Below are 27743 nucleotides of genomic sequence, written 5' to 3' on the forward strand. Positions count from 1 at the left end.
ACTCACTTTAGTAAAAAATTCATCTGGGAAAGTCAACCATTCATTTATGTTACTAGTGTACAAGCCTATCCTAATTCTAGCACACCTGGATTCAGCTATAATGATAATTTTACAGGAATCTGAATTAAGAGGTTCACTATTTGGAAATTATATAATATAAATGAAAAATGAGGGCCTATTTCTCTTCCTGTTTACTTCAGGGAGAACATAATCACATCACTGGATATTGTCAAAAAAATCCTTGCATTACTCCAATTTTTGCCAGCCAGATTAAGGCATTAATCCTGCAAGTCTATATTCATAAATATAGTCACAACTTCAGGCCTATTCCGGCAAAGATTAATTGGGAAAAAAAAGTGTTTGACATCACTCTCAAAGTTAATAGTGAAGCATAACAAGCAATAATGTGAATTACAGTACTGAGTGACTTAGTTTCATTTTCCCTTGTCAAAAACAACTAAAAATGTGCTTATCTGACAAACAATTCCAGTCATGAGTTCTTTTTACAAGAAGTCTTAATTCTTAAACTCTTATCATATCTATTGAATAAAAAAATGTATAAATGTATGCAAAAACAGTGAACCATTGAATTCTCATACATTAAGACTGTACTTTAAAGTGGGAATTGAGATGCCGAAGAAAATCTTCCTTAGATGTTAGAGATGGTGGGAAAACTTCTCGACAGAATTCACATATTCCACACTGATTCAGTTCAGAGTCTGCATATGCTTGTGCCAGCAAATCATTGTCTTGAGGCTGCCAAATGGGCTAAAAGAAACAGAAAATTATTATTGCTGAGGTATACAATATGCTGTAGTTTATATTTATATTAAAAAATATCTGCCTCTTTAAATTAGGATTCCTTTACACCTGCCTGGCCAGAGATGTTAACTAGAGAGTTCTCATTTAAGTAAAGCAAGATAAGACTTTGTTTTTTTAAAAAGTTCTATAAACACACTATCCTTGCAAATATTTAAAAATATCTTGATATCTATTAACGATAAATATTGCTATATTGCTATATTGCTATCAGCAGAAGTCTGTAATATCAGTCTGGTACATACTAAAGATTTTCTTTAACTTTGCATTTCAGTATTTTACCGAAGAAGTCATAGTACACAATAGCCATTTAGCAGAAATGAGAAAATACATTTTTACCTTAGAATAAAATGTTTCTTCTACAGAGTTAATATGATTCATATTTTATTTCCATTCTTATTCACATATAACTTGTTTTCAGTTTACTTCCAAAACAACTACCATGTCATGGCTTAAAGTACTTATTTGCTCTGGCTGCCTTTTAGTATCAATGTGTCACAAACAATCTTGTTTGGGATTCCTCCTGCCATGACAGTGTCAAACTCACTGGAATCATTCTGAATATCTATCCATGCATTCTATCCATATAAACTACGTTGTATTTGGTTCAGCAGCTGCACTGCTCTTGGTCCCTGAGCTAGTTAGTTTCAAGCCAGCAAGTCTGTTTATTCAACACTGGAATTCAAGGCACTTAAGCCCAGAGTCTAAGTCTATACTATTTTGAATCGTACCAACTAGGAATCAAAAAGTCTTCTATCAGTCTTCAAAGTTAAAACTTTAGTTTCATAACTTTAGTATTAGCAACACAAGATCTAATAGTTACATTATATGGCCAAGACAATCAGGTTTTGAGTCAAATAAAAACCAAATGCATCCTGTGGTGAGAACGAAGTAGAAAGAATGGCAGCAAGCTGCTGTGAGCTCTATGTGGGGATGGAACTTAGAAGAGAGTGTGCCCACAGGGGTTTTTTGGCTCAGTTTTTTCCTTTTTTTTCACTCATACATGGGTTGGAAGGCAAGGAAGAATACAAAGTAATTTCTTTAGAAGTTTTAAATTTCATGCTACTTATACCCAAGATTTTTAATTTTCAGCACTTCTTTAAATTTTATCATGCCAAATAGTTAGAATCTATTGTTTATTTCTCCCACAGCAACCCACTGTACAACTAAGCTGACTTTCACAGCAGTTAAACCTTCTGTTTAAACCACCCTGAACTTCTTGGGAGTCAATTTCCTGGCCCATTCTGTATTTAAACAGTGTTTAGCTTATCACATAGCAATAGCAGACTTACTGTCTTTCATTATGGTCAGCAATCCATATAATTAAATTGACTAATTAGTAATTAAGTGCAATCACACCACTTTTTTCAGCTCAAAGAGTCTACTTATTGTATGTTGTTGGTGTAAATTGCATATTAAATCTATCTAGACACTGACACACTTAAACAAGTTAACACACTTAAACACACTCCATGAATGTGTTTAGAATTATTTGTTTCTGATATGATGTAAAGCCCCGTTTGAAAAAAAGATAAAATAGTATTGTAAAAACTATTTGGCATCTTGGAAACATAACAAGGGGAGGTACCCATCCAGCAACCCACACACGCAGGCACTTAACTTCCATTTCTTGAGTGCTAAGCTTGTGCTTAATATCCTTGTCAGAACAGAGATCTATTTAAACACACATTCCATTTCAAAAACATTAATATTGAAATTAATAGACTACTGAATTGCTTTTAAAATCATGAACAGACTTAGAAGTATTTCTGGTGGAAACAACTCCCTCAAACTGCAAATACCAATAAACATGTGCATCTATATGAAAGTCTCAGCTAAATGTAGTCTGTAAAATCCTAGGTTCACTAATATCCATGTTTATTTTAATCTACTGCTCTTTTCAGTCACGTTTTTTTTTTTTTAAGTTACATTCTAAGAAAACAGTACTGAGTTTTTAGATTTAGTATCCACATAGAAGGAAAGAGCTAAATTTATTACACCAACTGAGAGCAGTTCCAAGAACTTGCTGTTGCCAAATCTATTGCATTTATGGGGTTTTCCATTTTATAAGTTAACATATGTAGTAAATACTTGAAAGTTTTATCTACACTAGGAAAAAAAAAAGAGGTATATAATTCTTTCCTTTTTGGCTTTTCCTTCATTTTTGGAAGGGATGATAGAAGCTGTAAGCAGCATGACCACCCCCTAGAAAGGTGGTAAAAATACTAAGAACAAGTTTATACATAAATTTTGCTAAGGTTAACACAGTGAAAAGGGCATGTATACAAGTAACTTTAAAAAAAAGTACTCTTTTAATCTACATATATATTATCTGTGACCAAATCTTTAGCAAAACTTACAGTCAGAGAAAACCTCTAGAGCTGAGTCCAATTAATTGGGAAAAATATTTAAAACCTAGTTTGAAAGCAGCTGAATAAAGGTGATGGATATTTAAATATACTGATATACACATATGTATATTTAAAGGATTCTCAAGCAATACTGGCTTGTTTTAAGCAAACTTCTGAATAAGAAATAACATTTTAATCAATGCAGTGCTATTGTAGATATGACTTTCAAATACTTAACAGTTCACCATTAGCTTTCTTTTTCTCTGCGTGCTAGCATTAGTACGTTTTTCTCCACAAAACAGATCATTCACATTTTAAATGCTGGCTCCAAATTAATTTCCTTATTTTGCAGAAATACCAGTGGTCAAGGGCTTGCTGCTATTCAACCACTGCTCTGTACTTTTTTAAGCTGCAGACTCCCCTATCAATTTATAACCACATACCAGCTGTTTCACTTGCTGTAATGTACAATGCAGGGTGCCATCTATTGAAAAATGAATACACAGACTAACTAGTCAAAGAACAGGCTGTAGAGGGAATACAAAAAAGGAGGATAGTAACAAGCAATGGAGTGAATTCTTTGCAGTTCCACAGGAATTCTACTAGCCGTAAAATAAATGTGGTAATATGTTTAACTTAGTCAAAACTTTAACGGGGGCCTCAATGAAAAATACAATAAAAACTGTAATTAATAAGTTGGTAAAGAATTGAGATCTCCTACATTACAAATAGATATTTAAAATAGCTTTTGAAAAATCAAGCTTATAGCAGCAATCTTTCAACGCTTTAAAATTTTCACTCAAAAAGTGGTTTGCAATAGAAAATTAAACTAGACTGGGTAAATTTTTAGTAGAAGAAAACAGTAAAGCTACAATGGCCTACAACACTTTCTAAATGCTGGTTTTGCAAGTCATGCAGTGACCAAATGGAGAGGTAAAGCTCTTCTGCTGCATGTACCTTGTCATTAGGAAAGAACATAAACTTCATCCATGTAAATGGTTAAAATAGGTGAATTCCACCCTCACAGAATTCCAAATTATCACTACTTGCTTATTCTTGAAAATCTGTCCTTTCACAAGGTACCAGAAAACCCACAGAAATAAAAAAACCAAACAAACATTAAATCAGTCTATAAAGCTCCATAATTTTGCGAGCTTTCATCTGAGACAGGATGTTTCACAAAACAGGCAAAGTATTCAGAGACACGAGTGTCAGAACACACCAATATGTTTTACTGCATTACAGCTACTGGGCCTTGTTTTCAGAAGCTCCCATGGACTTCAGGCTGTAAGTGAAATTTAAGCCCAAATTACATACATAAACCAATAATAAAGTATTTTAGTGATCTTTCCTGCATTCAAAAAAATAATTATGTTTTCTTCCTACAATGACAAAAATTTAAGCTTCTTAGAGCAGAGGAATAGGATGTTGTTGATACCTCAGACTGAGGAAGAAAGTAGCTTTTTTTTCATAGTGGAAGTATTTATCTGTTTAGCTTTTTAATTGGTTCATTTTTCCAATTCTCTGCTGTACATGAAAAACAATTAAAACAAATGTGTGCCCTATACAACTGAGATCAAGGGTAGAAAGAAAGCAATCTAGGGGGCAATTTAGGATTAATAACAGCTTTGAAATAGATATAGAAGGAATTAATATCTAGATGAACTGAAATTTGTAAAAACATCCAGTGCTTATGTCTGCTTATATTCTTGATATTTCACTGGGAAAGCATCTTGAACACATTCTGCAGTATTAGGAAGAAGAAATGACGAGAGATATTGTCTTAAAAACAGACTGATCAGCTTTCTTAGAGAATATATTAATCCAGTCTCAAAGATCTTTGCAAAATATGTGTCTGAATCATTATAATTTTTTGAAATGTAGAATATTTATAGAAAGATACCTGATGAGGACCTCTGACAGTTGTTCCAGCAGCTTCTAAAGAAAAAATTACTTCAGGTACACCTTGGTTTGTGTGCTTAGGTACAAATGTGAAACCACTGTCTGTTGTTTTTAAACATGGTTTGTCACAGATATTTTCTATGGGCATCTTTGCATGATCTGAGGGGTTTGTTTTGTCAACAGTGGTTAAACTTTGTAAAGCTGAGGTCATGAGATCAATGCCATGAGCTTCAAATGAGTTAGGTTCCAATTTACTGAGGTTAACAGCACGGTCTCTGTGCTCCAGGTTAAAATGATGATCTTGAAGCATGTTTTCAGATATACCAGCACAAGGAACTGTTGGTTTTTCCTGAGTGCTCTGCAAGAAAGCAGAGTCATTGTCTGTAGGTGGAAACTTGACATTAAATTTAGAAAGTGATTCTACAGAGTTGTTGTCCTCATCTTGGCCCACTCCTCTTGGTGTGATAGATGTGATGCATGATGCACCTCTATTTATATCCTTTATAACCCGAGGCTTAAAAAGCTCTTCTGCTTGTTCATCAGTTTTATCTGTGCACTGTATCGGCATGGAAAACTGTATTTCTGTGAAGAAAGAATGGAGAAAATATTTAACAGTCCGTTGAAATATAGTCATTAAAAACGTGGTGTTGGTGTATGTATTTTTTTTCTTACTTCCCTGCTTTTTTAACTGTTTATTTTCTCTTTAAAATCATCAGATTGAGTTGTAGTTCTCTTTCACAAACATCAGTTCTGACACAAAAACTATCAGAACAGAAATAGAAGGAAATACTCCCTTCCAGTAATTATATTTCTCTTTGATTCATGGCTATAAACATTTTCATTTTATTGAAAATTATGTTGTCCCATACTCTTAACACATACTTGCATATTCACTGAAGTGTTCTGGCAGAAATAGAAGCTGGAACCCAAACCACTTCACACAGTGCCAAGAACATGCTAGGCACCATGAGCACGATTTTAGAAGGTATTCAGGTACCCAACTCCCACTGGTTTCCAAATTAGTTAAATATTTAAACTGAATAGTTATTCAGAAATGGGACCATGTTTTCCCTTTGTTTCGAAAATTCACCCTTCATTTTTGGCACTATATTAATAAAAACGGTAATGGTTACTCCTAACCAGGTCAGAGAGTAACTTAGGTAAAAAACTGATTGTACAGCAGCCTTCTGCCAGTGGAACATGGAAGTAACAAATCAAACATTAAATCTATATAGCTTTTGTCATGTATACCTTCACACATAGGTGATTTAAGCACTTCTTTTATTATCTATAATGCTTACATCATGTATGGATTATCACACAGTTGAGTTAAGCACTTTGTTGGGAATCAAAACCATTCTTGTAAAGTAAGTTGCCAAACACACTTCCCCCAAAATTCCCACCGCCAAATAATAAAATTATTAGCATACAATCAGACTACCACAATACAGTTCAGAGCAATTTGAAGCAAGGAGATACCTGCTAACGCTTCATGTAACAAAACTTCAGTAATGGATGACCTAAATTAAAATCAAATGCTGAAATCAGCACCTTTTGCTTCAGCTGTGTGCATTTGGCAGGTGTTTATTGAAATCACTTAATATATTGAGTCTGATCCTGCTATTAAGGAAAGTTAGTAGAGAATATCCATAGTATTACATTGTACTACCCATAGCTTACATTGTATTAAAGGTAAGCATTAGCAGAACTGGACATTTGGGATCTCTCACAGTTTCAAAATAATCAAGCCTTCCCTATGTCTTCAGGAAGTATTGGATTAAGCTCTTGTCCCATATAAGAAAAGAGTATTTAAAAGTCTGCACAAGGAAGTCTAGAATCGAAGTCCTCTGACTCTCCTCAGTCCTGCAGTTTTCCTCTAACAGATATGGGGCTAGAGGCATTCATAGCAGACATCTTTTGAACTGACAGCTAAATTAAAAGCAAGCAAGTGCTGTCATTCACACAGTATGATGGGATATCACATGTAGTAAGTGCCTGCCTCTCACTCCAAGGGACAAAACAATTACAAGAGCCATTGATGTGATGACTGTCTTTTATAGCATGTGATTTGGAGCATTCGTCATAGAATGCCAAAACTGGCGGTGCGTTTTCTTGGTGAAATACTGAGCACCATGTGAACAGACTTGAAAAAGGCAGATGGTAAACAGTGGAAGTACTTCTATGTATGTGTAATTTGCAGTATTTTCAAATATAAAGCAAAGCTTTCAAACAGTTGAATCACAATAAGAGCTTAAGTATGATATTACCAGTTTCAGGTTCTGGCTTTATCTTAAATATACTCAGTTGGTCTGTTTGTTCTCTGGCTAGCATACATATTCGATGACACTCTTCTTTCATGTCCTGGAAAATAGTCTCCAGATTCTCTCTAGAAGATCAAAATTGTAAATTAAAGAGTCAACCAATTCAGCTTGTTGTGACCTTTAATCTAGTCACACCCACAAACGAGAGAAAAACAATAGTATAAGCTACTTTTCTTGGACATCTTGTTCCTCAACATATGTATACATATTTTTTGTTCTCCTCAGTAAAAGCAAGCAGAAAAAAGAAAAGGAAATGTTGTCAAAGAGTTGTTTAGTCATATCATACACATATATATCTGACCACAGGAACTGACCCTGCAAGGACCACCCCCAAAAATCCAGCGTTTCAGTTCTTTTAGTCTTTCAGGTATTTTGTGCAAGAGTTTATCTTTCCCAAGGGTACTGTTTCCACCTCAGTTTTACAGAAAATAAGATGCTGCCACTATGAACATTGTTTGCTGTCATTGCCAGTGCACTCCAGACTGCAGCAGAAGGAACACACAAGCATTTGTTATGGCTCTTTCCTTCTCTGTCTACCTGGCATTTTGGGGAGGAGTTTGTCAACTCATGCCCTCTGGTTTCATACAATATGATATAACTTTTCTTTTTATTCTGAGACATTTATTGTATTATATATTTTCCAGAGTATCATATGGGAATCTGATATTTAGTTATCTGCACTGAGAATGGTAAAAATAGTTCATGCTGGTGTGAGTTTATTTCTGCAAAGGCACTGTTATTTAGTTACTGATGCTTCCATAGAATTCCACTGTGGAATTTTGATAAACTTGATGAGTAATTTATATTTTTAAACACAATATAATGGATTTGATAAAATGAACTTCAAAGATGAAAAAGTGAAGTTGTGTTCTCTTTTGCATCTTTTCATCAAAAGATCTCAAAAGGGATTTTTCTTTAATCCAGTGAATTGCTTTTTTATTGCTTATTCATACAGCAATCTGACTGTGTTCCTACTTCTGTTGTGTTTCTCTTTCTGAAGACACAAATGTCTATTTGTATCTCATTTGAAAAAAAGATGTACAGAAGTAGTTAAAATTATTACTGTTAACACATTCTGATAATTTTCCAGAAGTTTTGATAAATAAGAAATAGAAAAAAAAAAAAAGGTTCTATTCAGAACTTTAAAATACAGCTATGATTAGATGAAGCAGTCTTAATTTGCTAGACATCGGTGATACTATAATCTTAATCTATGAAATTACCAGCAATCTTACCAGTCACATACCTCCTTCCAAGAAAACAGTAAAGTAAGGAAGCTATTTGAGAGCAGAGGGACAGAAGACAGGTAAAAGTTTTTAATTTTTTAGATATAAATCAAAAAGACAAGTCTTTCTCACATTACAGTCTTATTTCCTCTCTTTTTTATCATAAAAAGAGTAGTGAGCCAGAATAAAGATCCATGTGGTTCACCTAGCCTAAGTATGGGAGTGGTCAAAAGCAGATGCCTAGGCAAGAGAATAAAAAGAAAGCAAGAAATTGATACTTTCCCTTAATAACTCCCCTAATCTCATCTTAGAGAATCTTCTATTTGACTGCAGCAAAGTTGTTAAAATTGGCATTACTGGCCATCCTATGAAAAATACAAACCTAAGACTTTGTTCAATATTTTTCTGAAATCATTGGCAGAAGAGGAAATCTACAGCTTTTGATGCCTTGGTCATAGCAGGGGCTTGCTGCCTTCAGCTTACAGATAAACTTGGTTTCAAACTATCTCATTTGGGATGGATGAGGCCAAGAATGATTTCTTCATGCTGCCTATCAGAGAGCTTCCTGGCAGCACAGCAGGCTCTGTGCTGTGCTGCCATCAGTTAATCCATAATGGCTGTACATTCCTGCCCCGAAGAGTTAATGCAAGGCAGTGAATGCTTATGCAAACCCCAGCATTAACACCCACCGCTGTTTCCTGGAGTTTAACCTCCTGCTGAACCCAGTGGATATCTTCCTCCCTCCCAGTTTAGCCCTCCAAACTTGTAAAGCCCCAGCTATGCTTCCACATAGCTGTTGGCTCTATTATCTTCCTGCATTAACTCTTTGACCTTGGATGCTGCCCCCTCCCTACTCCCTGCCCAGCCAGTTCTTAATGCACTGTGCAGAAAAGAGGGCAATAGCTGGCCTTACCCAACTGCAGAAAAGCCAAAAGCAAATTTGAAAAATGCTGCAGAAGTATTTACCTTTCAGGTGAAATACCAGAGATCCCTAGAGATAATTCAGGCTTATCTGGAACAACTTTCTTACTTTTCACCTTGAAGTAAAAGATGAAAATATTGAGCACGTTAGCATATTAATTTTGCGCTTCACCTTGATATGAATAAAAATGTCATGGAGTCCTTCACCTAGTCCTGTTGAAAGCTCTCAAAGCATTGTCAAAATGACAAAAGCAGTTTGTGTGAAATTCCTAGTTCCTTTTAGGTTAACTTATTAACTCAGTGTGGCATTTCTCTGCTCATACTCCCTTGAAACGGAACTAGTTCTAAGAATATTGCTTGATTGTAATTAGTTTTCAGTCATGTATAAGGTAAGGTTCAGTCTTTTGTATAAGCTTGTTACCAAGCTATTTTACCTCTTAAAAATCAATTTATTCACTGAAAATTTCAATGAACACATTGGAAGCTAATATGTCAGGAGTTCTAGCAGTTTTTAAAATAAGTTATTAACTTTGACTACCACCGTGTGGTTCACTCCAGTATTACATAGTTTTACATCTGCCAGGCATTAAGGGAAGTTTTCATATTAACCAGTCACTAAGCTGCAGTTCCACTAGAGCTACATTACCAGATGGCCTGAGTAGTTCATATGTGCTCCAAGTCAGACACGAACTTGAGCACGCCTGCCAAATCAGCTGATTTCAAAGATGTGTAAGCTCAGAAATCTGTATAAGCTGATCCATTGCCTATAACCACAGCCATGTCTTACCTGTAAGGCTGAAGTGCAGCTGCAGCTCCTGTAGATTCATTTGAGCTGCCTTACACCCAGCAACACAGGATACAAGTCCTTGCTACAGTAAACTAAGCAATGCTTAGGAGGTCTAATAGCCACAAGTTCTGTGTTGCTGCGCTCTTATGCTCACCTGTGTTCACTTTAAATTAGGCAGCTAATATGTGTATACGTGGTTAGATTCACATCAATGACTGCACTCTAGCTATCCCACAAGGACAGAATAGCACCGATGCTATTCTGCAATAAAAATAGGGAGCTAATCTGGAGTTTTGACAAATATGATAATTTTCAATACATACCATAAAATAATTAACATACCAACTAACCAATAAGTATTTAATGGTGTTCCCTATGTGCTTTGTATAATTTGACAATTTTCTAGTAATTATAGAATGATGGCATTTAAAATAAATTTATCAGAATAATTAGTATGAATTCCAATCATTTCATGTTTGAAAGCAGTAATAATTTACAAGTGTTTGTCTTTATTTTATCTCTACTTGGTTTCTTATCTTACCTCCCTTTTATACGTTGGCTTCTGTATACTCTTTTGTGCTTCATTTAATTCTTGCAATTTGCTTTCCAGATTTCTTATTTTATCATCTTGATTGGAAATAATAGATAAAAGCTTCCTTTCCTTTTGATTGCTTTTGTCCTCAAGTTGCTTCAATTTCATGCTCTCACTGTCTAACTGTTCCTAAAAAATAATTTTAGAAACACCAGTACAATTAATGAATTTGAGGCTTGTGGAATATCATTATTCAGCAGTCTATAATAAGCTAAATGTATGTTTTGCATCACAAGTAAGGATCAGTCTTGTTTATTACATTAATAATTTTCAATTGATAGTGAAGATCTTCTACCACTACACATAGCTGTAACTCATCATAGGTGATTACTCAAAACAACTGTATCTTTCTCAAAGTCATATTCGTGTTTATACAAAATCAAGATACTTTCTTGATTCACTTACTATGTTATTTACATTCACATTTTATGTATAATATTTTGCATATATGATACATAAAATAGTATTTAATTAATTTCAATCTTATACCATTTTGAACATGTTGATAATTCTGCAAATTGAGCAAACCCAAGAACACAATCACACAATCACAGAATCCTAGATTATCTCCAATTGGAAGGGACCCATAAGGATCATTGAGTCCAGCTCCCTGCTCCTCGCAGGACTACCTAAACCTAAACCACAGAACTTAGAGCATTGTCCAGAGAGGCTCAGTGCCATGACATCTCCCCTGGAGAGCCGGTTCCAGTGACCAGCAATGGTCTCAGTGAAGGACCCTTTCCTAATGTGCAGCCTGAGCTTCCCCTGATGTGACTTCATGTCCTGTCACTGCTCACCAGAGAGGAGAGGAGAGGAGAGGAGAGCAGCACCTCCCCGTCCACCGCTGCCCTTGAGGGAGTCAGCTGCGATGAGGTCACCCCTGAGCCTTCTCTTTTCCAGGCTCAACAAACAAGTGACCTCAGCTGCTCCTCCTAATTCTTGCCTTTAAAACTTTTCACCATCTTGGTCACCCTCCTCTGGACATGCTCCAATAGTTTGATGTCCTTTTTGTGGCACCCAGAACTGCAAACAGTGCTCGAGGTGGGGCTACAGCATTGCAGAGCAGAGTGGGACAATCCCACCCCTTGCCTGGCTGGCGATGCTGTGCCTGATGGCCCCCCAGGACAGAGCTGGCCCTTCTGGCTGCCAAGGGACACTGTGGACTCCTATCAACTTGCCAGCAACCCAAACTGCAGGTCTCTTTCTGTAGGGCTGCTCTCCAGCCTCTCATCCTCCAATCTTTATGTATAACCAGGATTGTATTGCAAATATTTCAGTCCTATAAAGATTTGTGGAATAAAAAGCGCTGGCTGCTGCCACTTCAATGATCCATCTAGGAATTCATGGAACTTTTAACTATGTGGGATTTTTGTGGAATAAAGAAGAAAATAACAAACAAAATTTTTAATATGTTGAAAGATAGTAATTGCAAAAATTTTCAAGAAATGACCAACAGTTAAAAATTGCTACTATGAAAACCTTATGTTTGTTAGTTTATGCAATCTAGGGAACTGTATCAAGTGTCACAGAAAGTGTCCCCAAGCCCCATGATTGTCTCTGCAAGAGAAGTAAGCCCAAAGGGTTAACTCTTAAAGAAGAATGTATGACAATATAGTCTGTATACAGGTAGGGTAAGATGAAGAGGAAAGGAGCAACTATGTGCTTTTTCAAGTTCTTTTGTTTTATTTTCAAATGGAACTTACATAGGGTGAGGTTGTGCATTTGGAGATCAGATGGGTAGGGGCTACCCTGCTAGACAAAGACAGCCATGCAGTCTTTACAGTAAGAGCTTCAATGCAACTCCAGACTTAGGTTGCATCTTAAAGATCCAGATTAAGCCTCTTCTGGTCAGCGACTTCAAAACATTGTCTAAAAATGGCATGTTTCAATCCCAGCAAAGCTCCTTAATCCTAACTCTACTATGCTTTGCACTTCTGACAGGTCAAATTCAATTTCCCATTTAAACATAAAGTAAAGAGATACAGCTTCTCCTGTGTTTTCCTTCATAATTTGCTGGAAATCCAAACACCTAGGAAAAAGCTTTCATCAAAGATAGTACTTTCCCTTGAGACACAACTGTATCTTAAGGACAGTAAAATAACTCACTGAGCCTGTGATACAGCATAATTTATCTCTCTGAGACTATTACAGCTCTAATTCACATGTGGGTTTTCAAAGGCCCTCAGATAACTGGAGACCCTGCAGAAATGGCCAGCAGTTCTAGCCCATTTCTCCTACATCTGCAGGAAGCGAGGACAAGATTTAAACAAGCAGGGAAGGAAGCCACATGAGAAGAGCCATGTTACTGTGAAGACGTATCAGTACATGCTGATGGAAATCATCATTCCTGTGCACCATCAGGATACCAGGCAAAACACTGGAGAAGCAATTACACCTTTCGGGATCTTTCAATAACACAACCCTTCATAGCCTGATGATCTTAAGAGTTTCCAATACTGTGCCTGGCAGTTTGCAATGATGTGGTAACCCTTCTAAACTGGCTGAAGATTACAAAGCTAATGCTTGATAAGCTTCATAAACTTTATAAATTTTATAAATATGTCACACAGGCCTTTTAAGTATGCTGGTATTAGCTACCAGCAAAGTGGTCATGTATATATTATGAACCGATCAGTATCTTTTCTTTTGCAGAGACTTCATAGGATCAGAGGATAATTGAAATTGGAAGGGACTTCCAGGATTCTCTAGCTTCTAATCAAATCAAGGTCAGTTACAATATCTGATCAGGTTACTCAATTTAACCTTGAATTTCTCAAGAATGAAGACTGCACTTTTCCCATGCCAGGCTGTCCTTGTGGTGAAATGTTTTCTGCTATGTTCAGTCTGAACCTTTCCTGTTTCATCTGCCCGTTGTCTCTTATCCTCCTGCCATGCACTGATGCCTTAAGTTTTAACTTTCATATTTTCCAGATTTTGCACTGTATTAGTATGTAACTCTGAACTTCATATAAAGTGTTAGCAAGTTCTCTTCACAGTTTTGTTAGACAAAACAATCCTTTTCCAGCCTGAGAACCAAGGACACCATTGTAGCTTCAGGCCCAAAAAGTGTAAACAAGGGCAAATTGAGGAGAGCAATCTGGGAGGATGGGACTTCATAACCTGAAGCTGCAATTGGACAATTAACCCAAATGGACCCAAACTTATAAAACTGTGAAAACTCGTGGTTGGAGTCCATCTTGGGTGGAGCCACGGCCGGGCTCTTGGACTGCCCAAGGTGTATCCTTTAAAGGCCTTTTAATAAACACCTACTTTACTCTTTAACACTGTCTAGCCTCTGTTCTAGGCAGCCTCTCTAGGCATCAACAACACCATTAAGAGCCTGGCTCCATCTGCCTGATACCCTGAATATAGGTATTGGAATGCTGTTCACTTTCCCCAAAGCCACCTTCGGGGAAAGGTTGGACAAGAGCAGATTTCGCACCTTCTCATGGGATATGTACTCCAGTCCCCAGCTAGCTCAGTGAGGCTTCTGCTGAACTCACTGTGGTTTGTCAATGTTCTTTCTGTACTGGAGGTCCCTAAGCCCAGTGTATTATTCCAGATACAGTTCAGTGAACACTGACTAGAGGGAGATACTCACTTCCCTGGGTGTGCTAGCTGTACTCCTGTTAATACAACACATGGAGCTGTTGCCCTTCTTTTCTGTCAGGACAGGCTGCTGGCTCATGCTCAGCTTGCTGTCTAACAAGATCCCAGCCCTTTTCCAGCAGAGCTGCTCCGCAGCCAGTCAGCCCCCAGACTGTACTGCAGCAAAGGCAGGTCCCTTTATTTTTCCCTGAAGTGTGCTATAATGGTCTATTTCAGTGGCTTCCTAAAACAAACAAATGGTCAGGTAGTTTCAAGAAAAAACACAATTCAACTGATGAACTATTCAACTGATGACTACTATAAATGGTCTCAAGGAATATTAACTGTGACTTTTAACAGTTTCCCCACAAACTCTTCTTTATTATTGGGTAGAGAGAGATTAAACAGATGAAGCAATAGGAGAAAAGGCTTTCAATACCAGAATTTCTTATATCTTATATTAGGGCCTAATCCTGCTGCATACACCGTACCAGCAGCAAATAACAGCTACATGCACAATATTATCAGCCACCAAAAAAATCAAGTCCAGCTTTCTTTGCATTAAAGACAGGAAACAAAGTGACACTAATGAAGCTGGTATGGACTGGAACATGGAACTCCACAAGACTGCTGCAGTAGCTGCTCTTGGTTACATAAGTAATTTTAGCCCTATAATTTAGAACACAAAGATGGCTACTATATGTCTGCCATTCCTCTGCCTATGTTCTGCACAAAAGAGCTAAACATTTATTGTAGGATGAAGAGTTTTGAAATGTATGATATTTGTATCATTCATCCTTGACACACAGTTTCTTCCTCCTTTTTATGGCACAAGAAACTCTTGACAAACCAATTCCAGACAGTGTTTAATACTGAGGTTCTTGAACCAGCAACATGGGATCATAAGCATGTTTTCTTGTCACGGGAGCTGACTTTAGCTTCATGTCTTATTAAGTTCACAAGGATTCTGATATCTGTTCTAAAAAGTAGAAGCTTGACATCATCTCATCTCTAAGGTTTTTGGTTGGCTGCACAGTTTTGGCTCTGAGACAGTGGCTGGATCCCAGTTCTTCCTACTTAATAAAGTTTAGCCAGGGTCTCAAAACTAGACAGCAATACAGGCACCTTTGGTCTTCTTGGGGAGAGGGCTGAAAAATTCTGGTAATGATGTATATAGTTGGGTACTGACCACCAAGCCAATCTGGCCACTCACTTCTTTCAGTGAAGACAAATGTGAACAAAAAAAATCTCAAAGCGCTTTATGACACACAGGCAAGAGACCTTGACAACAGCATATAAAATACACAAGTATGGCCACCTACTAGAAAACAAAGAAAAGATAGTCCTCCTCCCTCATTTTAAACCTCTGAAATTCAAGCTCTAATCATGCACCTATTACAATCAATTCAGGATTTCTATTGACTTTACAGCAGGACAGAATACAGTCCACTGAAAAATCCCACTGGATTTAGCAAATGACAGTTTCAAAAGGTTTCAATAAACCCAAGCATCTTCTGCCATGGGAGAGACTCTGAATTTCAAGGACAGTGTAGAGGACAATGGCTGTAGGAATAATTTATTTGGTTTAGAGCAGACTGTGGATAGAATATTATTAGAAAAATACAGGCTTTCAAAATAGAATATTCAAACTTCCAAATTTCAGTACCTGAAAAAGCCAATACTTTATTGAATTATGCACAAGAAAACTATACTGGGTCAGTGACAGGATGGTGGATTTTCAGTTTAAAAGATGTCAAAATATGACATCTGAGGAAAAAAAAGTACAAGAAAACAGGAGACATTCATGATATATCCGTTAATAAATTCCCAGATCTTCTTAGTAATAGTTTCCATCTATTTATTAACTCTCAACAGATGTCTCTTCCACAGAGTTGTCCAATTTTCCCTTGAAGCATGAATTCCACTGGCTTACTGTGGGTTTTTTTTTGTTCAATCAAAAGATAGCTTGTGTAGAGACACTGCTGTATATCTTCCCTCGTAGCCATGAATTGCATGGCCAAGACACAGCCAGAGCTAGTACAAGTGTGTGTGCCTCTGCTGTGCTGTCTGGACATTTTTGTGTCATTCCTGCCAGATCAGTGCAAGTTTACTAGACACAATGCCAAACATTAGGGTCCTCCTTGCATTGGAAGGATGGTGCAAATATATCCATGTGCCTCTGCAGAAGGCAGCCTTTGTCCAGTCAAACATACTTTCCCAAGCTCCATGTTTTTTCCCAGTAACAGGAACAGAGAATAGGCTGGGTCAACCCAGCTTTGCATGGGTTTAAATCTCTACACATCCCCTCTAAAAAGACCTTATTTGAATAGCAATGTGCCTGGGTTTAAATGCACCACCATGCAGACAGACTTATAAAGTTCATTCTGCATGGAGGTATTTCAGAAATATTTCTGTTCATGGAACAGAAGAAGCAAAATCCAGATGAAATGCCTGTTGCTGAGAGGTAACTGCAGCAATGGGCTACACAAAACAAATATGCAGATAAAGAAAATAACCTACATTCCATTGGGAAAATAGCTCCAGAAATGATGATTTCAGCTTCTCATGCATTGCCTATAATCTCCTGTAGAGATCACATTATTTCCCTGTAAGATGAGCAGGCAACACAGCTTCCTTTCATTCCTAACTCATTATATGACTAGGTTGCTTAAAACTATTGTTCTTTAGTAAGCATTCAGAAAGAAGACTATGAAATACTAGACTTGCTCAGTCTTCATGTGCAACCATAAGATCTAATTTTTATCCAGCTCAAGACAGCAAACTGCAAAAATAGGCAAAGATGTTCCATCAAAGAATTAACCCTTAGCTGTGTTTTAATGCAAGTAAGTGCAAAGACAAGGAAAGAAATGACATCTTATAATTACAGATTCTGATGTAGAAAAAATATAAAAATACTTTATTTTAAATAGAATAGGAGTGTATGGAAATATTTGCTGGCAGTATGTTTAAAATGTTTGCAAAGGCTTGGTCTCATATAAGATTCCTTCAGGATAGCTAAGTAAGCACCAGTAATTCAATGAAATTACTTTTGGATCTAATGGAATTGCATTTCTGACAAAAAATGTGTTTCTGTGAATTTATCACAATTAATTTGTTTGTAGCTTAGGAAATAAATCCTGAAATTGACTCTTTAATTTTAATGCCTGATTTCTCACAAGGGTCTTTTAAAGACCCTTAGGAAGTCTCTGCTATGGAGATTCACATTCAAAAATAAGAGAATTTATGTTACAAGACAGCTCTCAAAAAAACCAGTGAGATGACTTACAATAAGAACAATGCCACTTTGTAAATTTCTGTCACTGTCTTTTCTCAATATGTTAAATCCATTCAAGGCATTTCCCAGCTATTCTGGGCAATTACTTTATTCTCATTGCTGTTACACTCAATAGGCTGTAGTGAAAATCTTTACGTTACTTCAATGAGGAGAGGCAGAAAAGACATCATCTTAACACTGGCTATTTAAAAAACCCAAACAAATCAGCATCTCCCAAGCAATGGATTGTTCACTTCCCACTCCACAACTTTTGGAGTGCAGATTCTCCACTTCTTGCAAAAACACAGAGATCATTTGCAATGTGAAATGCTCTTGTAAGAAAGAAAAAGCCCTTTTATGGGTTTTGGCAAGGTAAGAAAAAAATAATCAACTAAGCTCCTGCTTTATGGTCAAAACTGTTCTACAGAGCTTGATGGCCAAACAGAGATTTCGCTGGGAAGGACCAAAGATAATGCTTAGTTCACCTAAACAGGCTGCAGTAGCACAAAGCTCATGCACTTCATGTGTGGTGTCTTATCTTCTTTTTGCCAGGGTCGGGATTAATGCACGTGATGGTATTTCTTGTTCTGTTCAAAGGCACCCCTAAATATCTCACTTATCTTTTGGGTTCTCACAGCACAAAAGTGAACTTACTGCAGCTGACATACCTTTAGGAGTTTTTCTCTTTGCTTTGCTATATTCAGTTTTTCAGAGAGCTGCCTGAAAGGTAAGTTGGATGTTTCAATGTCTTCATGCATCAGAATGTAAGGATGTGCATTGCCTTAAAGAAAAAAAAAAGCCACTGACTATTGCTGCATTTTTCACGGTCAGCTTCTAAGTAAAAGCAAAATTAAAAGAAGCTAGACTCATAGCTTCTTTATAGACTTCTTTATGTTCTTTGAGCAAGCCTTCATATTAAACAAGCAAGAGATGCTAAATTCTGTGTTAGAGACAACGCAAGACTAAATCGGCAATAAAGAAATGTACATGTACTCTTAGAAATAAAAGTCAGCCACTTTGCTAGTATTTATGAAAACCAGGAGTGTTAGGCTAGTGTGAATAAATATTTAATGAGCATGGCAGATTAACACATGGTTACTTTGACTCTTTTCTCTTATTTGTGTAATACAGTCAAACAGTGAAAAATTATCCATCAATGACTATTTGATCTGAAAGAGAATTACCTGCTTATAAAGTTCTGCTTATGCAGTAAGATTAGCATCACAAGATTCATCTAACATAAAAGACATACAATCATACCACTCACATCTAGAACAACCCGAGATATGCGTTTTAACAGGTAAGTGTAAAAATAATTATGTAACAATTAAAAAAATGTAGCAAATTATTTGAACCCATATTTTCATAACTTTTATTGGCTTCAGTGTAAGCAGATTCTACCTCTATAGAAAATCTCACCATTTCTTGAAGAGGATAAAGAGAGACCCCAGAAGTGTTGAATTTTATAAATAGATCTTGAAACGGCACATTTGTGTTAACTCTCACATTCACAGGAAAGTATGATACTCATTTGAAATATGTATATTGTAAAAACTGAAGCAACAAAGTCAGAACTATTCATCAGTGCAACACAGCATAAAAAGCAATCATGTGCAAACTGGAGTACATACCTCTATTAGCATTCAGAGCAGCCAACTGTGATTTCAGTTTTGCAATAATGCTGTTCTGAAGCTCTATCTTTTCCTGCTGTTCACGTATTTGCTGCATGTAGTTTTCTGTCTGCAAATATAATTTAATTAGCATTAATCTTATTCTGTTTTGACTAGGGGTCTCCTATTTGGCATATAAAAAGCAGCTCTGATTTTTAAAGATAACAGTAGTTGTGGTCGTCTGAGTAAAAACCTTTGGCAAGTCCATCTTTTTGTAGAAAAGGTATTATCCTTTTCTACAAAAGGAAACAATCTCTGAGTTTTAATAACTATTTCAGCTGTGGCAGTTGTAAAGGGTAACTTTTAAGTTAGGATTCTTCATTTACAGATGTAGAATACATTGTGCTCAAATTAAAATTTTAGTATTCTTCAGAATGCTTGTCAGTTTATCTATAGAAAAAAGTAATTTTCCCCTGCATATTTTCTAACAAACAATATAAAAATAGGCTTTTAAAAATGTAGATTTTAGATGGAAAACAACAACATTGTTTATTCCATACAACAAATACTCTGTAAACCATTTTGACTGCCTATGAACAGTTTTGTACATTTCTTTGAATGTAGTGGACTAGTTTTTCTAACCTACATAATGGGGCTGGGGAGGAAGGTAGGCAAAAAGCCCCATCCTTTGTCTCCAATCCTACAACTCATGCTATAAAAGGCCACACAGGCTCCTTTAATAATACTGCTTGTATTTCATCAAACTGTAAATTTTGCTAGACAGTCCATTAATCGAATGAATGGCCAGGTGGCAGGAAGTTGCTAATATTCGAAACTATTATTTCATTAGCACATGCCTAATGCTGCAGTTACAGCAGTGCTAAAAACAAGCAAGAAAACTTGTGAAATCCCAACAAGAAAACTTTCAGGAATGCACTGAATTTTTCTGCAATTAGGAATATGTCTATTACTGAAGAGGTCACCACCTGCCACCATCTGGGACAAGACTCAGCATTGTTTTCATGTCTATTCATAGTTTAGCCATAGTGCTATCTAATTCTCAAATCTCAGCCACATTTAAATTCTATACTCTCCTACTGTCCGCTGTGTTTGTCTGTAAAGCAGGCAGGAAAAAAAATCTACAAGCAAAATTGATTTTAAAAGGCCAGGTAGTAGTTGTGCTATGAGATGATTTTTTTTTTTTGTTGTGCTTAAAAAAAAAAAAAAAAAGTGATCAAAGAGCAGTACACTCCAGCAGCTATAAGAGACCTCATGAAGCAGAAAAATCACTGAGAACCAAATTGAAAATGTACAACAGCAATGTCTTGTCAACACTTCTGTACAGAGCACAGACATGACAGCTAAAACAGACAGAAGAGAAGATGCTTTTGACAGCCAGTGTGCACAAATTATTCCTTGAGTCAGATGGCAGCAACAAGTTACCAACTAGAAGATCTGCATGACAACCAACCATCCATCTGTATCAAACACCATCTGGCCGAGATGACTCTGGCTTCTGTGTGCTTGACATGGCTCCCAGCTCTAGAGACTGGCAAAACAAGTGGCCTATCGGTAACTTAAGTAGTAAACTGTTAACAACAGCATGGTGGACAATCCAACAGTGTGTGGAGGCCACACAATGAACAGAGGAAGTTACTACAGTAAAGCACTGTACAAAGGTCATTCAAAAAACAGAGGAGTTTGGTTCAAAAAAAGCAACAAAAATAATAAAACCCAAGTAATTTTAGTATCAACTCTTCTTGAAAAAAATATTTTTGTTCTCTTTTGAAATCATAAAATTCAACTGAAAGTTTGATTAGGACAAAGATTTAAACTGGTAGTAATCCTTTACCAAAGGCTTTAGATTTTTAATTTCTGAACCAGTGAAAATGCAGAGAGCAATCTTGCAAGCATTTAGTTCACTTAGCAGTGATGATCTCACACTTCTCTGGCTTTCTTGTCTGGATCTTGGAAGGACTATCTCATTTTGCACTCAATGCTTTGTTTCTTGGTCAGAAGATTCTTTCATGTAGTTTTAGATTATTCAGGAGTATTAACTTAACTGGCTCTTCTTCAAATAGTTAATAGCTCACCCTAAGAGACAGAATTTAAAAGATACCTAAACATTCTAAAATGTCTTGCCTTTTGTTAATTAGTTGAAATTTCAGCACAAAAATCACACTACTTATGCTTGTTATGTAAAGAGACCTCTACAGATTTACTCCAGCACTGCTGCAAGTCTATGAATAGAGACAGACTGTACAGTGGATGATTGCACACATGACTGACTTGAAATGTGTTTGTTCTGTGATGCCTTGGCTAGTTTACTTTGCCATGCAAGGAGATAGCAAGATTGGACCTAGATATCAGAATATTCTCTATTAGATCATTCCCTGCTTCCAATTCTACTACTGCTCCATAACTTGACATGGAATATGGTTCATTGGCCCCTGAGCTAAGTCCCAGCCTACCAGCTCTACTGAGTATCAGAAAGTTCTGTAGCAATGAAAACATTCAAGCTTTCCTGTAACAGAGGTTCCATTGCTGGGCAGAATATGTATGATAAAAAAACTATGACAAAGCCCAAACCTGATAGCTTTGAAATATACTGTCCTACTTGAGAAGTTCCAAAGGAGTTTTGACTGAACTAACGTTTTCTGCAACAGACTAACTAAAACTTCAAATGTGCTTCTTGGTGGTCAGAATGCCTCCAGAAACTTTCTGTTACTCCATTAACGAATAAATGTACTGGTTATTTTTAAAAGAGGAATACTTATTCTAGCAACTTTCAGGTACATTTGTCACAAAGATTGTTTAATTTAAGCTATTTACATTAATAATATAAAAAGTTATTTTTTAAGAATGCAAATTAAATTCCAAAATCTACTTTGTTAAAGTAAGGAAAATTTTATATACATTTTTGCTGCGTTTACATTAGAAGACTTCATTAACCTTCCAAAACAGACAACACTTTTCCAACCTTTAAAACTATAAAAAATACAAAAAGAAATTATAAGGTCAAAAACCAGAAACCCACCTACTAAATTCATAGCCTAGTGACTTGTTTTGCTGTGTATTGACATGGTTTCATAATGGCAATTTCCAACTTAAACAGATGCACTAAAGTGTACATAGTTAAAGTGAAACTGGAATCTATATATACTACCATCCCCCATGGGAAGGATGGCTTTAAAGATGGAATTCAGCTTCCAACACCTACTTTTTGCTGTAGTTCTTTCACAGCATGGTCCCTCTCCATGCATGCCTGTCGATAGGCTTCATAAGCTTTGTTAAGCTGCTCTCCAATGTTTTTGTCCATAGTTCCCAATGTTGTTTCATCACATGGTCAAGTTAACAGACCTGAAAAGTAATCAGAAGGAAAAAGAACACTAAGAAACAGCAGTATATAACTAAAAGTCATATATAGCATGACTTATATATAGCATATATAAAATCAAACTGTTGTATTCAACTGATACATGCAGTATATCTGACCATTAATAGCATAACTTGAACTATAGCTCTGTTCACCTCAATGTTTAATTTTATATCCAGGGATGGGTTTAAACAACAGACAAATAAAAGTAGCTTAACTCTTAGTCCAATTCTGGATGTATAGAATGTATAAATGTATCTTTAATTCCAGTGTTTAAGATTAAGACTTAAAATTGGTGCAGATTACCAGTTACCAGATTTTATATGATCTCCAAAAGTTTAACATTTGCATAATTGTGAAATAAAGACAGCATTAATGAGCAAAGCTAAACTCAGCTTTTGGCATTGTGTGGAAAAATCATGCTATGGAAAGCCAGTGTCCAGAGACAGAGGACTCCTGCAACTTGATTAGAATAAAGGGAGGGAGAGTCCCTGGGGCACACGCCCGTGGGGTTTTCTCTCTGTTTCGGAGGTGCAGCCTCCTTTTATCCTGAACTCCTGGCTGCATGATGCCCCCTTCCTTACCCCGCTGGCTGAGGTACTAGAAAGGTACAGCCTTCCCAAACTCCCTACCACATATGCCCCCTTGAACCTGTCATTTTACCCTGACATTCAGAAACTCAGGCTTGTAAGGACCCATTTGTCTGTTTCAGGAGTCAAACTGTCTGGGCTGTGCAACAAACTTGCTGCCTGAAGTTGGTAAAGACATTAAGATCCATTTCAAAGATCTTAACATCCATACCCCCATCCATGGAATTGTTTGTAAAAACATTAGCACACATCTTTCCCATCAGCATTCAGAAATAAAAAGATAAAAACTCAATTAGGTCACAAAAACCTATCCCATTCTCTGCCAAATTTGAAAATATCAAAACAAGCTGCCCTTAGGTAGAGATAAAACATCTTTTATCTAAAAATCAATGATACCAACCAGTACAAATTATCAAGACTTGGACCTTTTTATCCAATATTATGAATTTTTATGCTTTGTGTACAATTTCAGTAACAACTGCCAAAACTACAGCTATAAACTTTGACACATAAGACTAGAACACTACTAAATGTCAGACTCCAATTTCAAGAACTTTGCAAACACAGGCCATTTGCTTCTACAGTAATATATGATACTAATTTTAAAATCAAAATTTAGCATAATGCAAGTACAATAGAGAACAAGTTAGTCAAGTCTCAACCCCCACCCCAGAGCAAAAAAAAATAGCAATTTCTTCTCTCGTCTATTTCTTATTTAAAGCAGTGTGGACTGCCACTATCATCTTTCACTACCCCCTGGGATTATGCATAAACCACAAATACTATTAAAGAAAGTGACATGAGGATAAGCCCGGCAAGAAGAGTATAAGGGTAACTTGCCTTGGACACTGCTCAAAATTCTGAAGATTGCAGCTTGATGATTTTGTTCATGTTTCCTTGCTTTTGAGTATATTCCCTATCATAGGGCTTGAATACACAAAGGTGGTCTAATTTTACTAAAAGTTCAAAAGACTACTGTATGAACATCACACTTTTTTGTCCTGCAAATTTTATTTTACTGGTATGTTCAGACAGGAAAAGCAATTGTATCTCACCTCTGGCTTGGCTGTACTTCAACAGCAGCAAAGCAAATTCTTTAACGACTTGGAATCTTTTAGGGATCCTTTGATGTCATAAATGTTACTGAAATCCAAGTTTACAAATTTTGCATAAAAGGCCTACATTGTTTCACATGAAAGGCTTTGTTTGTTTGACTTGTTTTGTTCAGTAGTTTATAATCCCCAACAGTGCATAGTGTCTCAAAGCATTGTTAGAAACACAGGCTACTTCATCCACCTCCTTCCTCCCCGAAATGGTATCCCTTCAATAAATGGAATATTCATGCTCATATTGGGGGCACACCTTTGACTAAATGGGTAGGCTTTCTTTCCTTTTCAGATGGAGGACTGTTCTGTGTAGTTCAGTGAATAAAATCAGATATTATATTTGCCTTCAGGGACAGGTGCTAAACTGCAGAGAGCATTGTTATAGCTGAAAGTGACTGAAAGAGTGTTCTCACAATCTTTAAAATCTTGTGAAGTTCGCATCAGTATTGATTTTGTACTTGTCTGAAATCCTCCAATGTTAACAACTTGCCTAGTAAATGGCATGTCCTGTACATATGAGATAACTTCAAAAAATGAGTACAATGGGATCTAAAAAACTATGTTCAGCTTCTAATGGAGAGAATAGGGCTCAGCTCCACATGACTCACAGTTCACAGAAAATGAAGGTTTTAATTTCATTAATGGAAACTCAAATCTCCATTTGAACAGCAGTATTTAAAACTTATACCTGATTTCCAGCCTTTTAGTCATTCATTGTAAATGGGAATATTAACAAACAGTGACTCTGTCATTTGGGCTGATGGTATCAAAAGTAATTGATCCAGCAGGCAGAACTGATTTTCTACTTTGGATGGAAAAATAATTTACTGGTAGCTCCCTAAACTTCAGAGTCAATGCAAAGAAAGGTCAATGAAAGTCATTACTAGTGACACTTTAAGATGGCACTGTAACTAGAAGAATTGGTCCTATATTTGCCCCATACCCCAGACATTCTTCTTTGATCCTACCCTTCCCTTTCTTCCATCAGGAGCAACCTTTCTGTAAATTGTATCAGCAAACCAATCCAGTTTAAAACTAAACACTAAATGTATTTTTGCCGCATTAGTTTTAATGCAGGTCAGATCCACAGACCACTTCAAATGGCACGGTAACACAAGGGAGCCTGCACAGGGACAGAAATCAGCAATAGGCAGACAGAGCTGTGTTCAACAGCAGCACTGTTTTATGTGTTTGAATTGTAACACGAAGTCACAGTTGTGTAACAGTGTCACAAGTCTGCACTAAGGATAGGCCAGCCTTCCCTCACCTCTGGCCGCACACTTTTGCTGCTTACTGGTCCCGCTATCAGTACTTCTGTGCTACACAGCTGAGTATGCCAAAGTAGCTCCTTACTTCCTCAAAAAAGTAACAACAAACCCCCTAAAAAAACCAGCCTCGGAATTAAAACTGGAGCTAGCTCACTGCAAGGCTGCTGGAGCACTACTACCAGCACAAGGAGGCAGTGGGAACATGCGACTAGCCGTGGGCAGGACTGCCGCAGTCTACATTTAGATTGGATTAAACTACTCTGTAGTCACACCCCGGGTTGCCTGCTGCTGGAATAAATAACTGCTTCTTATGTTATCTGTCTCATATCCAGAACTCCTTGCAGTTAGAAAAACTGGCTCATTTTCCTGCTTCTCCTCCATAGGCATCAATATTTATCAGGGAATTTGCCAACTGTTCCTTGTCATTTACCCTTCTCCCTGCATCCAATGAAGAGGAAAAAACTCCCTCCCAACAACCCTAAAAAAACCCCCAAAAACCAACAAACAAAAAAAACCCAACCCAAATATCCCCACTATTTTAATCAGTTATGATTAGTTATGCTGTATCCAAATGGCAGCTGGAACATAATTCAGCTCAAAGCTGACAATCCTGATCTTCAGCACCTTACATTGTGGATATTCATTAGATCCTAAAGGCTTTCACAATCATTAACAGCAATACATAGCAGAAATGCAGCACTACAAAATGCTGCATTTATTCTAAGAGGGTCAGAATTAAGAGATTAGTTACAGAAGTTGTCCTGCAAGTGTGAATATCTGTGAGTGCTATGCTGCTGGAGCTATGGCAATGACAACTGGAATTTCATATTTGAGTAAAGACTTATACACTGGATAACCACTGGGTACACCTAATGTTTAAGACAAACTTCTAAGTAAACAACAAATGAAATCTGCAGATTATATTAAAATACTTGCTTAAAATCAGAAATATTTTGCTAATATAGGTGGTGGGAAGAAAAGTAGTAATATGCATTTTCTTAATCAAATGCCAAAAAAGCTCCAACACAAAGATTAGCAACATATTTCTGCTGCAATCCCAGCTCACAGCTCACCAGAGTTTTCATACTAGTTTTCATATTGCCTCTATTGCCATACTATTTTCATATTGCCATTAAATTGTGAACCAAAGGTTTTAGCTAATAATGTGTATATGCAAATTAATTCATAATACACTTTCCTACCTCTCAGTTTCATGAGAGATGAGAACACAGGGGCCATCCAACCGAAAGTACTTCTCTACATATTTCTGCTCTCAAAACAGATGTTTCAATTGCTATATTTTCTAAGTTACACTGTCATCATCTTGGGAACAGGAACCCTGTTGAGATAATCATTTGTGAGAGACTGAGAGCTCATTGAACTTTTATGTGTTTTGTTTTTTCCCTTATTTTTTTCTGAGCAGACACAATTCCTGCTTTGCCCGACGGCGGGGCGCGTCGTTAACACAGCAGGAGCCCCTGATGGCACAGCAGGGTTAGCGCTGGGCGGCCTCGGTGCGCTCAGGGCTCGGGACGGCGATGCCCGCAGCGCTGGGGCTCGCTCCCCCCGCCGCGCAGCCTCTGCCCGAGGGGGCAGCCGCCTCTTCCTGCTCCTGCGCTCGCCGCCTGGGCCAGCGCCTCCCGGCAGCGAGCCCGCTGCTCCCGTCCCCCGACTCCCCGCTCCCGGAGCGCCTCCGCACGCAAACGACGCGCCCTCGGCCCCGCTCCCGAGCCGGGCCGAGCGGCGCCGAGGGGGAAGCGGCGCCGCCGGGAGCGGGGGGCGGAAGCGCGGCCCGGGAGCCCCGGCTCGGGATCCCCTGGCGCGCAGTGCGGCCCCGGGCCGAGCCCCGCGCTCCCGCGGCAGCGCCCGAGCGCGTGCTTTCCAAAGCGACTCAGACTTACGAGCGCCGCACGGAGCCCGCGGCCGCTCCCGGCACAGGGCGCTCGCTCCTGCCCGGGCGCCTTAACCCAGGAACCAGAACCGACTTCCTGCCGTGCCTCTCCCCGCCCTGT

The 27743-nt window shown here is 37.6% G+C and overlaps 1 protein-coding gene across 1 annotated transcript; it reads right to left on the minus strand.

Annotated features, from left to right (window-relative positions):
- Positions 1-479: 479 nt before the first annotated feature.
- TANK (TRAF family member associated NFKB activator) lies at positions 480-27743 on the minus strand. Its single transcript, XM_064718418.1, has 10 exons — positions 27633-27743; positions 26934-27070; positions 22612-22751; positions 19413-19521; positions 18450-18562; positions 10869-11048; positions 9586-9656; positions 7340-7458; positions 5074-5654; positions 480-768 (listed from the first exon to the last, which is right to left on the minus strand). The coding sequence occupies exons 3-10, from the start codon at positions 22708-22710 to the stop codon at positions 601-603; spliced, it is 1440 nt and encodes a 479-aa protein (XP_064574488.1). The 5' UTR covers positions 22711-22751; positions 26934-27070; positions 27633-27743; the 3' UTR covers positions 480-600.

The sequence above is a fragment of the Zonotrichia leucophrys genome, chromosome 7, assembly GCF_028769735.1.
Source record: "Zonotrichia leucophrys gambelii isolate GWCS_2022_RI chromosome 7, RI_Zleu_2.0, whole genome shotgun sequence".
NCBI lineage: Eukaryota > Metazoa > Chordata > Aves > Passeriformes > Passerellidae > Zonotrichia > Zonotrichia leucophrys.